At 41.7% G+C, this 14,630-nt stretch overlaps 1 protein-coding gene across 1 annotated transcript in view; it reads right to left on the reverse strand.

Annotated features, from left to right (window-relative positions):
- Nucleotides 1–97: 97 nt before the first annotated feature.
- Nucleotides 98–14,630, reverse strand: part of LOC126198761 (cyclin-dependent kinase inhibitor 1C-like) — a 51,662-nt gene continuing 37,129 nt past the window's right edge. Inside the window, exon 2 of the mRNA XM_049935317.1 lies at nucleotides 98–3,479. Coding sequence (XP_049791274.1) covers nucleotides 3,373–3,479 — 107 coding nt within the window. The 3' untranslated portion in view covers nucleotides 98–3,372. The remainder of the gene's footprint in view (nucleotides 3,480–14,630) is intronic.

Here is a 14,630-nt window from a genome sequence, read left to right on the forward strand (position 1 = left end):
GGGACAAACAGATATACAGCAAGATGTATTTGAACTTCTATGGAAGATGATTTATGATCAACAGGGAATAAACCAGAGGTACAGTAATAATACAATGTAATGTTTTAATGCCAACAAGGGAAGCCATTTATTTGCTCGACTCTCAATATATATTTTTCTTAGTCTGCACAACTCTACAACAATCATTTACAATTATCATTACTTTTTACAATTTTAATATGTGCCACATGACACTTTCATTATAGGGTGACATACAAGTAAGAGTTTGAGATCATATTTTTAAATCACAGGTGTTAAAATAGATATATGGAAATGTATAATGGATCATGTTTACTGGTACACCACTACCTGTTAACAAAAACAAAAAAAAAAACACCTAGTATTTTCATAAGGGCAAAACAAAACTGAAGGACACTGCAGCAGTTCTCTTTTAGAGATCATATGGCTATGCAGAACATAGAATCTTTGACTCACATGAATGATGCTACCAATTATATTGCAAATATGAATTACCTACTATGAGAAAAGTGTATACAAGCTGTAATGATGAACAAATATTGATGAATAAGAGCTGCCTACTGTTACAGCATGGTGGGCCTGATTAACAGAAGTGCCACAGTCATACCTCTGCTACAGTAAACCTTCTGATACTACTACCACAATGTCTGAAGAAAATTTTTAACATTGTGTAACTGAAATCATTTTGTACTCAAAATTTCTTTGGACACTATACACAAAACATACATTACATTACTTTTAAAAATAATGTGAAGAGGCAAAGCATTCCTGTAATAAAATCATACACAACATGTCACTTGTGTCCAGACCCTTATTCTACCCACAGAGATATCTACATAAATTGCGTATTGTCAAAAACCTGTTTGAATTATAAGCTGTCATACAACCAACCTCCAATTACATAACAGTCCAAAGTCTGTACAGAGCAACTGCAAATTCAATAACCACAAAGTGTTTAATGATAACTGTGAGTAGTAACTTACATCATACGGAATGTGTTGGTCGCCTGTCACCACTACGCAACTTGAGAATAAATTCAGAGTTCTGATGAATAATATTTGAGTACTGTGTGATGAGTTTGTATACTAAAACTGAATATTGTCAATAAAAAATAATTTTAAAGAGGAAACTTGACAGCCATAACCAACACATTCTTACATAATATTAACAATATTCATTATGAAATCTGTAATAGTATCAAAAATATTAACAACATTGGAAATCAGCTTCTTCTGTGTCAATGCTTGTCTTTGTGATACACAATCATGCAAAAGAGTTGTTCATGGTCACAAGAGGGCCAAATACACATATTTTACAATTGCTACTCAAATTCAGAACAGGCAGTTTTCTAGCTCAGAAGTAATATAGATAATTTTGTACACAAAATATTCTTAAATCTGTTATAGTTACCTACAATGAAACCATGCAAACCTAATTTAGCTAATACTTTTCAGACACACAGAGCACACAAATCATACAACATTCATATATTAACTTTAAAAATTCTTTATTATAACCTGACTTGAGAAGGAAATTCGTTAAAATGCACCAAAATAATTTTGATGAGTGTCTAATAAATTACTTCATAGAATGCATCTTTATAAATAAAACAAATTATGAGAATACATTCACAAAAAATGAGCAACAGTGTGCCTGTTTGGTTGAAGTTATTGACTGAAATTTTTGTCTGAAACAAAGGCACAGTTTCTAATCCCACAAAATACTGCACATAATTTTTTGTTTTAGTTCTTTTTTTCTACAGTGTGTAGGGTATTACATCATCTATAGCTAAACCTCACAGAGTGCACTTCTGGAAAAACCTACACATTACAGAATAACATATCACAACAATCCGTAAGCACATATAAAGACATAAAAAAAATATGAATAATTGAATTTTGTTCATATTAAAAAGGTAATTACCCCTGAGATATCAACTTTCTTCACTCTAGATGAATGGTCCTAGTACACATTTCTTCTATAATGGCCCATTACTTGGTGTCTTAATAAGCTTTTACTATTTTCAAAAGTGCATAAACACACAAAAGAAACCTGTTTGTAAATTCATAAAAACATACTTATGGGTAAAAATATGTGGAGATCAAAGAACTGGGAGTGGTGCTAGATATGACATGGTATAATAGGTGGGATGTCAATCAAACAGGGCTTTATCTTTGGTAGATTTACTGCATATTCAACAATGGCAACTAAGATTATAAGAGATCAAGACTTGCCTTTAACTTGCCCAACTATAATCGTCTATTGATGTGAAACATGACTGCAGTATTGGACCCATCGCAGAAATCTTGCTTGGGTTTAAAAAAAAGAAGTGTGAGATAATATCTAAGTGGTTTTAACATTGGTGTATGGACAGTCATTGCAATGTGTATTTTCAAAGTTATCCATGATATAAACGATTCAGTTTCATGTTGTGTGACAGAAGTCCACTTTAATAAAAATTGTATGGCTAATGCCCACTTAGTTATTTTTTCTGCATCCTACCCACATTTTCTGTCAGAGAACAGTTCATGAATGATAGCTGTTCTGTTACAGAAAATTAAGTGTCTTCTAGATGAAGAAATGACAAAGAAGTTGTAATATTTCAAATGTTAATACACCAATTTTCTCAGAATCTAAAACTAAAATAACATAACCATGAAGTTTCTGGAATTAGTATTCCAAAAGCACCGTAGTAGAGTTATCTTGAGCAACAAGAAACTGAACCGTTGAAATCATAATAATGTGAAAATGGTTGTTTGCAACTGATGCGTAAGTTTTGACAATACCAATGAAGTTTCTGAAACAACTGTTTCAGAAGCATCACAGCAGTGCAAACTTAAGACACCAACATATAAGTGGGATTCTGTCTAAAGAAAGTGGAAGAGCTGAAATGTTAAGGAAGTATTCAACTGTTCATTGTTACAGAAGGCTTCAAAAACATTTAAGCTGTAACCACTTGTATTTACACTGCATCTGTTCTATCTACAAAGATAAAATAGGGGAAGAGGAAGAGTGACAGTGCAAGAGCACACATTATTACTTTCTTAGATGAAAGGTGTTACATGCATTGTCAGTTTACCACATCTTCCTTCTCAATATGATAAGACCAGCCAAAGAGTGGTTTTGCACTCTAATCCAGCACCATCCCTTGCTTTATTCAAAAACATCTAATAATAAAAATTTAAAACAAAATAAAAATAATTTACAATGCTATACATCTGCAGTAACAACTGCACAAATATACTCACATGTAGCTCAAATGATAAACTAAGTTACCAGCAAATAATTGTACATTTTAATTGTAATAAACTTTACGAGATCGTAGAAAGTATTGTTACTGGAATAGTGATGTTCTTAACTGTGTGTCTTCTTTGCTTGTTTTACGGATGGCCCCTCCTGTGCTATCTTGTTTGGTTTGGTGCCAGTGGGGCCACTTGTCCTCTTTCTGCTCTTCATGAAATCTGAAACAAGAGAAATGACACATGTAAAAGTGTGTTGAAGTCGTCAGATGAACTAGAGAACTGTCATGAAAATTCGCAAAGTACAGGAGAAAGTGTAAGATGACATGAAAACATAGCGGAAACATGTTACATAGATTACATGATAAATCATTTCAGATTATCACTTTGTTCTTACTCACAGACAAGGTAGCAAAAATTCCACTCTGCATCACTTTTAGCATTTCAGTAACAAAAATGTGAACCAATCTAGTTGAATGATAAGCAGACTAACACCTTTAAGATGCTAGTACATTGTGCCTTATTGCAAGCATTAGTGCTTATCTGTCTGCTTCCACATTTTTGCCAGAAAATACCAAAACCACAGCAAAAGAGATAAAAGGCCTTACTGGGACATTAATTATCATATGTATGTTCAGGAAGAGGAAAAATGTTCTAAGTAAGTACTTAGACAACACAGAAACAATATGCAATATAAGTGATAGTTGGAGAAAGTGATGAAATGAGCGAAGTAGCAAAGTTTGCAGCAGGGAGTGCAAATATAAACAATTGCAAAACTTTTGTTCACTACAATTATAGCTTCGTTTAACTGACAAAATGGTTGTACGCATCATTACTTTCATAAAAATGTATTTAGCACTGAAATTTTAGAAGTAAGTATCCTATCTCTGTCAAAACTGGAATACAGCACTGCAACCAACAAACTGGAAACCCCCATTTTCATCCACAATTAAAGAACTATAAAAAGAATAGTACCTCTTCTGCATCATTATGGCAATTTTGTAACATGCTGTAAGTTTGTGAATAAGTATCCTGATGGTTATAGACTAGCTACATCGTTTTTGTTTCTTGTTGAAGTCATCAATATCTACTGGTCACTATAGGTGAAACATCAGATGAGTAAGAATGAAGGAAGGAAGGAATTTCCTACGGCTTTGTGAGAAACTCCTCTACATCTGCTACACTTATTTTTAGCAAAGGCACAGAGAAACTTACATCCCCTGTCCAAGAGGGATGGCACTGTGGCTATGGCATTGGACTCATATTCTGGAGAAGGGGACTTCAAATACGCATTCATTCAGAAACAATGTGAGTTCAAGAGCTCAACATGTAAAAGCTTCACAAGTGATAACCAAAACTGAAAATTGTTTGTGCATACTCTCAGTACCAAAGATGACATTTTATTGGGTACGAAATAACAACTCCCATGCTTCCAATATGTCGAGGTATCTTCCTTAATGCTTATCTGTGTACACAGGTCGAGTCACATAACATAATAACAGTAATAAGCTTTTATCATACAAGTCGCCTATTTAGCAGCTTCGAATGCAGTTACAAAGTTTATACATAGTTGAACACACACACACACACACACACACACACACACACACACACACACACACGCTCTTCCTTCAATGTCTCAGTTGATAAGAGGTAAGACTACAGAATTACGTGCCCCGCTACATACTATCAGTTGCCGAAAAACTCCTGACTCCTCCTCTAAATAAATCATGTTTTATGTTTATGCCACTCACCCAGTACATGGGATGTCTCTCCTATGAGTTGACAGGCACATTTTCTCTGGTGTTTCGGCAAATATTTGCAATTTAGTTTTTGGAGTGTGTAGCTGGTGTCAGTCCTAACAAATACTGCTGATCACATATATCATGCGATGCGCAGAGTCGACGGAAAGCATCGGTTTGTTTCCCGTGACAAACCAGCCAATTTTTAATGTCAGAATTTTACGTGTTCATTGGATTGCGTGGTTTCACATTAGTCTAGCGCGATATTCGTGTCATCTACAGGGCGATTCGGTGATTTCATCTACAGGATAATTCTGTGACGATGTTACAAACTTTCATGGATGGATGGAGATGCGTCAATGTGTCAAGTTGAGGTAGGGGACCCTGGTTCGGGAACGACCGTATCAGAAAGTCAGAACCTGCTTCTTCTACAGATCAATACTGCGGACAGCGCAGACAAAGCTAACAGACGTGGAAAAGTACAGCGCTCGACTGTGGTGGGATGCCGCGACCAGATTAGCTTTCCGGTCGGTGGCAGAGCGAGGCGTGGGGTCGCGCGTGACCCATATTCCGACCGCCAGATGGCCGCAACGGGCAAAGCACACATCTGTACGACTGTGGCCGGATGGAGATATCTGCACGCGCGAGGCCGCACCGTTGTCACCCGATAACACTTGTGCTAGATGCGCAAAACCCAACGCGGGGCCGGCCGGAGTGGTCGAGCTATTCTAGGCGCTACAGTCTGGAGCCGCGCGACCGCTACGGTCGCAGGTTAGAATCCTGCCTCGGGCATGGATGTGTGTGATGTCCTTAGCTTAGTTAGGTTTAAGTAGTTTTAAGATCTAGGGGACTGATGACCTCAGCAGTTAAGTCCCATTGTGCTCAGAGCCATTTGAATCATTTGAACCCAACGCGGGGAGCAGTTCTGGACTCTCCCTGTTCGTTGTCCGAGTACGTCTCCACCCTGCCACGGTATATATCCGTACCGGAACACCGCGATTTGGGACACTCGCTAATACTCTGCTACGACGTTTCATGCATATTGTGCCTGATAATTCTATGATTTTCTATTGCCTTTCACTGCGTTCAGCGGCATCTCTCCACCCCCAGTCAGATAATATATCTACATGGTTAGGAAATTAGTAATGTAATGAAGAACACAGAGACACAATGATATCCACATGGCATTTGTTGACCCTCCGTAGGCCGCTCTCTGACACAGACGAAACTTTGCAGACTCAAAATAAACGGACAACTATTTTCGCTTAGGTGTTACCGAGAAGTTTTGAGAGATTTTCTGGCCCGCCGCTGTGACCGAGCGGTTCTACGCGCTTCAGTCCGGAACCGCGCTCCTGCTACGGTCGCAGGTTCGAATCCTGGCTCGGGCATGGATGTGTGTGATGTCCTTAGGTTAGTTAGGTTTAAGTAGTTCTAAATCTAGGGGACTGATGACCTCAGATGTTAAGTCCCATAGTGCTTACAGCCATTGGAACCATTTCGATTTTCTGCACCCCGTTTTCAAATACAATCTTACGTTATTTTAATCTTTTGCGGAAGTTGTAACATTAATAATTTTTGTGATGCCGTGAAATACTATGGAATTATTGACAAAAGAGATAAGTATTTCAAATCTTATCAGAAACAGATTTTATCATCACAAATATTACACAACTTTAAGTATTAGCAGTAATTAAGAATGAAAAACATATAAATTCTGAAATCATCTGTGTCAGAGAGACCTATCCAGCGTCCTTGTGAGGAAACGCCTTGGACTATGCGTATCTGAGGTGGTACAAGACATTCCGAATTCTGGGAATAACGGGTATAAAACAAAGATGGGAGTCAAGTATCTTATGAAACCTACGGTAACAAATTCGCAAGCTGCGAACAGAATGAGAAAATTAACCAAGGAAGCGGAGGGTGGCGGTGCTCGTAATGTTTATATGACACAAGTTATTCCTTATGAACCATCTACGACAACAGAGGAAAAAACTGCTACTTGTTGAGTACATCACTGAGACGCCGCTATCACAGCAACGTCAATCATATTGCTACGGGTTACTATGCCAAGCGATATGAAGTGTAGTGACCTCGCGAATGTTGGGGGCGGGGAGAATACTCTATTTAGCTGGAAGGTTTCAGGGTAAGTTTCGGTCAGCAATCAAGAAAATCCTTGTATTTGCTTGTATTTTGGTGGGAGGAAAACGTGACGCTCGAAAGCTCCGTCATTGTGCGACTATACCGGCTGTACTTTCAAAAGAAGGGCTCTTCAGTGTATGTAGGTAACAATTTAACAGTGCTTAATTACACGCTACTTAAATACTACAAGAATAAAGAATTACTTTGAAAAATTAGCTTCCATTTCAACTAAAGCAACGTGGTGGGAACTGTGAACTTACCCATACTTCGGGCGCCTTGCAATACATACGGCTAAAAAAAAAATTGGCAAAGCCGTTTTCAACCAGAAGCTTGGTTTGAACTCCACAAAGCTTTACAAGGCAAGGTCCTTTTGGTGGTAGTATACCCTTCCTTCTTCCGACCCAGCTAGTTATGTGGGACCTATAGTTTAACGTGGATTCCGAACAGTAGTGAAACTCTGAATTTTTCGTATTAATAAATCGTCACAGATGAAAGGAGCGATAGCCAAAAAAATCCTACTGTTTATTGATGATCGAACCCCTGACCTTTATAGCTGGTGACACTAAGCTGAGGAACTAAATTTATCCAAATCATAAATTTCTGTTAATGGGACATCCACAACTGTTATATAAATTGTTCATTATTGAAACTTCCGCTACAACTTGGCAAAATGTGTGTTGCCTGAAGTCTTACACGACCCGGTTTCGGAGTCTCGGCCCCATCTTCAAGTGTACCGAAAATCAGTACGAAGTGTACATGTCCAATTTCCATACTATCTCTGATGAGCCATGCACGACAGATGTGCTGCCTTTTAACTTAAAGGAGATTGGGTTGAGACCCCGAAACCAGGTTGTGTAAGATTTCAGTAATCAAAATTTTGTACAACTGTAGCGGAAATTTCAATTATGAAGAATTATTCAAATCAGTTTCACATGTTGCCACTGGAACATGAAACGGATGGATTCATGTGCACCAGACAATGAGTCAGCCAGCTGATTTAAGGCTTTCTTCATGTGACTCGAAAGATGATCTTCTTAATACCAGCCTCTTCACTGACATGTCCTGAAGCTAATACGGCACTTTCATCAGAAGTGCCGCAGCCAACAGGCGAGGTCAGATGGTGATACCGCTGACTCAGGCGGAGTCGGCGCAGTGGTAACCGGTAGCCACTCACGCGGAAATCACCGTCCGGTCGGTGACGCATCGGTGGGCCTGGGGACAAAGCCTCGGCTGTGCTGTCTTCAGCACGCGCTATCTCTTCCGGCCTGGCTACATTTCCAGGCAACTGATTCAAGGCGGCAGGGCGTGTCGCCGCCGAGGTGTAGCGTTGACATTTGTCAGCACCTGGTTCAACGCAATGTACATACGTTCTCCTTTTTCCATCTCATTCTGCGCATGCGCGTTGTAACTGCAGCCTTAGTCACTTCCTAGCAAAACGAGGCAGTCTGCCGCTAAACGACCTCCGAGCCTACCTCATCATTCATCAGATTGGTGACTCAAACGAGCCTGAACCGTTCTTATTTCTGGCGCCATCCTCAAACGTTCCAAGAACTGAACTATCCATCTATTTCACGGGGAGTTTCTCACTTTTACTACCCCGGAGGAGTCGCAAGGACTGAGAAATGGTGTTTTACTGATGTGTCCCCTGCTGCTAGGACTGCAGTTAAAAGAATTTATGCTCCATATTCGTTGAGGAAAGAAGAATCTCAACATCACTTGACGCTACAGGTCTTATGAAATCTATGTCGCCACATTCACAGCTCGTTTTTGTACACGAAAATTCGCTATACCAGTTGAAAATTAACTGAAAAAATGTGTGAAAACCATGGCATGTAATAATAATTCGCGAAGAAACATACCAAAGACGTTTATCCGTCAAAACAAAAAGCATACAAGCACATCAACCAATACAATCCCCTCTTTAAAGCTGACGCAGCTTCAAGAACTAAACGAGACCCACTGACGATGACAAGCAGTTGTCGAAACATGTTTGAATACAGCACGACGATTTTTTAACGGAAGGCGGTTTTAAGACCCAAATTTAAGTCGCAAAGGCAGAAAAGCGGAAAAAGGTCCTTACAACCACAGCAATATGACTATAGCCCAAAATGCCTTTCATCCTAACATGGGAATTAGCATCAAATTAGGGAAGTCAAACGGTGTCATTCCTACTCCTTCCCATAGGCATCTGGTGTCTGTTAAGCACAGTGACACTCTTCAACAAATAGCTATAATGTACATTATGAAATTTCTTGCGGGAAAGCGACGCAAAAAGTTTATCGTTAGTTGTTTACTTTTTTTCATGATCTCGAGCAGTCGTTGGATTTTCCACACGCCAAAATGCGAATGTTACTCACATAGCACCGTACACAGGACGTGTCGCGGCACTTTAAAACTGCCGGTTGAGACACGAAACTGGTCGTACTTTTTGCGTGAGTAATTCTGTTATCGGTTCGGCCAATACGTGAACGTGAGGCGATCCACCGCAGAGTTTTAAGTTGTAGCTAGCTGCAAGCTCGACATTCTCTGCCCCACCAACGTACCTTCAAATGAGAGCGAATTGGATGGCTGTTCAGGTCTTAACAGACAATCGTTTGCTGGGCAGTTCCTTAAATAGGCCTTTCGCCGAATTATTTACGTGCCAAACACACAAATCCTAATTATTTAAGTCCAACGCGGCTGTGGAATTCATCAGAGACTGGCAGAACGCCTTTGGCGTCTGCATGTCGCTAGTGTCAGGAAAGGCTTGAAAGCGTTTCTTGTTTCTGCCGGCTCGTTAGCTCATTATGTCCTCCGCTCGCGCCCGATAATAACAGTGGGGAACACGACTGGAGCACCGTTTAATTTGGGGCCAATCCGTTCACACCCGCCGCTGCCCTTTGTGTGCAAATGGCCGAGCTGAGTGACGTCCAATCCTTGCCCACCTCTTTTCTATTCTAATGTTCTGATTTGCAGGCGCCCTCCTCGCCGTATAAATATTCAGCTATTATTGTCTGGGCCACTTTCTCCGCAAACAGTTCCTGCCCCGCCCGTAGACAAGGCGTCGCGTCGGTTACTTTTTTTTTTATCGTTATGCAAAGATGTAATGTCCACTGTGGACGAACTCATAGACCTGGTTGCGCATCTCTGGTAATCCATGCTGTGTACAGGACAAATCTTTTACTCTGTAGCGGAGAGTGAGCTCTGCTGATAGTTCCTGCCACGAACAGTTGTTTGGTTGTTACCGTGGTACAAATAAGACACTCTTGTCCGGACCTGTGACTGTGGCCATCCAAGCCTATCTGAGACCAAAGCGGAATTCCCGGTTTGAATTCTGGGACTGTCAACAACGTTTTCCTCAGCGAGAGAGCACTGGCAAGGCCTGGATCGAACTCCTGAGGAAAACTGGAGAACTGCCCTGCTTTGGAAAAGCTATGAGTACTAATCCAACATGGTAAAGAGGAGAGAATTCGTGGCGTTTGGAAAGTTGTAGAGAGCCCCTGGAAGGAGTGAGGCTGCGATGCAATGTCGTTAGTCATCCCCGGATAATTCCGTATGAGCCCTGTACGTAAAATGTAAGGTTTTGCATTCGCATCCAGACCCGCTATAGAACCTAATGAAGTCTTAACTTGCAAGAACGTTTTTTTTTTCAGAAGTTTTATCTTTTATCTTTCTCCCGTGTTGCCGGAAGATACAAGATCGATAGCCGCTCAGTCCTGTCGACTGTTATTCCCCTGCAGCTACATGTTTCAGAACTGTCTGAGACAGCAAAAGTGTGCGAGTCTCTTCTCTTTCTTAGGCCCAATTAGGGACCCTCTCCGCTCCCGGTATCTGAGTGGTCAGCGCCACAGAAAGTTAATCCTAAGGGCCCGGGTTCGATTCCCGACTGGGTCTGAGATTTCCTCCGCTCAGGGAGTGGGTGTTGTGTTGTCCTAATCATCATCATTTCATCCCCATCGACGAGCAAGTCGCCGAAGTGGCGTCAAATCGAAAGACTTTGCACCCGACGAACGGTCTACCCGACGAGAGGCCGTAGTCACACGACATTTATTTTTAGGGGCCCTGCAATCGAAGCTCCCTAGCTTAGAAAGAGGTAGAGTGTAAGACATGTCAATGATAAAAAACAGACGACGCAAAGAAAAAAAAAAGGTCTTTCGTCAGTATTTCTTACTACAATTCCGCGGACTAAAGTGGTTGGTACGCAAGACCATATATGCAACCACGGTGATGTGTTGGAAATTTTGCGCAAACGCTATCGTGAGCGGTTGGCTAAGTAGATCTGGTTCACACCAAGGCTTGGAGCCAGCTTTCACCATCGAAAATAAAACACAGTGTGTTCGCGCCCTGGTTCGCATTCGGCATGAAAGCGGACATCCCCTCTCGCGTGTGCCTCAGTGTTCGGATTAAGTTCGCAGAAGTCGGCATGAGTGCACACTGGTGAAGCGGAAACTGTAAACCAGAAACCGCGGCCGGCTTGCATGTCCGCAAAGCAAATGCATAGCAGGCCATTTGCACATATCTTCCAGCGTATACCTTGCTCATTCTGTTAGAACGTGCGTGTTAAGTCAAGCCTTCCGACGTCTTTTGAAACACTGAGATTTCCCTAACAGCTGCCAATTGTACTGCGGGGCCAAATGTGAGACCAATCACACTGAACTGCGTCACTGAATACTACACTTTTCTCTTCACAAATAAAATGGGCCAAATCTCAAACGTTGCTGGTTTCCGGACTTAACAGAATATTAACAAATAAATAAAATATAAAACCGAACAAGTGACTGTAGAACTCGCCCGCTGACGATTTCGTACCAACTAAATTATGCTTATAGGTAGTACATCTGTAGGTTTTCATGAGTGATTTTGCGATTATCAAAATATGTTAAATAAATGGCCGATCTTTCGATTGCACTGACTTACAAGCTTAAATTTTTCACATCGTCAAGGAACTGTAGACTTTCGTATGCGACATAAATTTCAACTAAGTATATCTTCCGCTTCCTGAGAAAAAGGGGTCTTAACAAACCAAGAGGCAGACAGAAGTACAACAAAGTGATCCAATAAAAGTATTTCATATTTCAAAAGACGGCTGTATGAAACAAAACAAGTGAACATGGCTTCTAAAATGAACACTCAGCTTCAGTACCCTTGTTCATTGTAGCTGCCGTGAAATATCTTCTACTGCAAGCTCCTTGCTATTACGTACGCCGGCCGAAGTGGCCGTGCGGTTAAAGGCGCTGCAGCCTGGAACCGCGAGACCGCTACGGTCGCGGGTTCGAGTCCTGCCTCGGGCATGGATGTTTGTGATGTCATTAGGTTAGTTAGGTTTAACTAGTTCTAAGTTCTAGGGGACTAATGACCTCAGCAGTTGAGTCCCATAGTGCTCAGAACCATTTGAACCATTTTTTTTTTGCTATTACGTACGACTTACAGAATGCAGTAAACACACGAGAACCCATTTCTTTGTTACTGTGAAACAGAAGAGCTAATGTAATGTGTTTTCTGCTAGATATGATCTACACTTGTGCCACATCGCTAAAGTAATGATCAAAATGGTATCCACTCAAAGTAAGGCATGCTTCTCTCCGACTTCTTCGGAAATTACGCACACTCTTTAAAAGTCCGGATTGGTCACAGAAGCTCTGACCAGCATTGATGACGTATTCCTCTAATGTTTGTACATCGTTAATGGGGCCTGCATTCACCAAAGATTACAAATGTCCCACGAGCAAAAATCCAAGGGTTTAATAAAGATCTGGGGAACGAGCTGGCCGACGTACTAGACTTCCCCAACCAGTCCGTTGCCCACCATGCGTGAACCACACATCTCCTAACGTTGCTGGAATGGAACCGTCTTGGGGCAATAACAATTACAGAGGAATGTGTTCTCATTTGTTTACTGCATTCTGTAGGTAGCTCGTAATTAGCAAAGAATTTGCAGAAGAAGAAATGTTTCTGACAGTAGCAAAGAAGAATAAGAGCTCATGAGTCTTAAAGAAATGAACTTTAAAGCCCACGCGTGCTGGATATTTTTTGCTTGTTTTGTTTTACACTGCTACCTCTTAAAATATGAAATATTTTTTAACATCCTGTCTGATTACCGGAACTTTTCTTCTAAATTTCCATTTACATTAATGTGATCACCGCTTATACCGATGTCAGCGCCGGCCGGTGTGGCCGAGCGGTTCTAGGCGCTTCAGTCTGGAACCGCGCGACCGCTACGGCCGCAGGTTCGAATCCTGCCTCGGGCACGGACGTGTGTGATGTCCTTAGGTTGGTTAGGTTTAAGTAGTTCTAGGTCCTAGGGGACTGATGACCTCAGATGTTAAGTCCCATAGTGCTCAGAGCCACTTGAATCATTTTTTGATGTCAGCGTGCAAGAATGACTCACGAACGGTAGCACTAGCAGTGAGGAATATATAAAGCGTGTAAAGCATGTCCGGGGGGGGGGGGGGGGGGGGAACACAGTGGAGTCGTCGTTGCAAATGAGGAAATGATGCGATGGGGACACAATCATTGCCTTTCCAACCTAGGGAGGAACCATTTCCGAAATGTCTAACAGCAGTTAAAGTATACCATGCATGACAAAATGGGAGATGTTTACGGACGAACAGATGTGAAACTGTTGAGCTTGAGCAGCTGACTGCCTAGATAATCAAGGGACTACCAACAGTGTGTCCTCAACCACCGTTCAGCGAGCGATGCTGTGAATGGTCTCCACAGATCGGGGGAACGAGTTTCGCGTTGCCATGCTAACTGCTATTCATCGGCGACGAGGGCTGGAATTTGCTGGCCAATGCCGCACCCGGACGTCCACTCAGTATTCTTTTCAGATGAATCACGTTTCGTTCTCCATCGAGCAGAAGGCCCTTGACTTGTACGGCCCTGCAACAATCGTCGAATGGTTCTAGGCTGGAGGAGGGGACATTATGGTCTGAATAATGCAGTTTGCTTTTTCACTGGCATGTTGGCATCTACCAGCAGGACAACGCAACGCGTCCCTAGCTCGCTGTGTACGTCAGTGGTTCGAAGAGTACCAATATAAGTTTACCGTACTCCCCAGGGCGCCAAACACTCCGGATTTAAACCCAATCGAGAACCTACGGGACCTGTTCGCGCCATGGGTCCTCAACCGAGGAACCTATCGCAGTTGGCGAAGGCACTGGAATCGGCATGGCTCCATATCTCTGTCAGTGCCTTCGAGAACGTCAGTGATCTCTTTCTGGACGTCCGCACTGCAAAAGGAGGTTAATCGGGCTTTTGGAACGTCACTGGATAGTATAGTTTTGAGAAGTTGTGTCCTATATGAATATGCGCCCCTTTTTTAGACACACTATCTAGAGTGGCGATTCTGCTGAAATTCGATCCACGACCGTCTTATGCACGGCAGTCTTTATTCATCCGACATATATCTAAGTAAACATTTCTGCGTAACTGTCACGCGGTTGCAAAACAGCATACGTCAGCAAAACTTCCGTTTAGTGTTTCACCGCAGAAGACGCGGGGTATTTCCGGG

Source organism: Schistocerca nitens, chromosome 8 (genome assembly GCF_023898315.1).
Source record: "Schistocerca nitens isolate TAMUIC-IGC-003100 chromosome 8, iqSchNite1.1, whole genome shotgun sequence".
Taxonomy (NCBI): Eukaryota; Metazoa; Arthropoda; class Insecta; order Orthoptera; family Acrididae; genus Schistocerca; species Schistocerca nitens.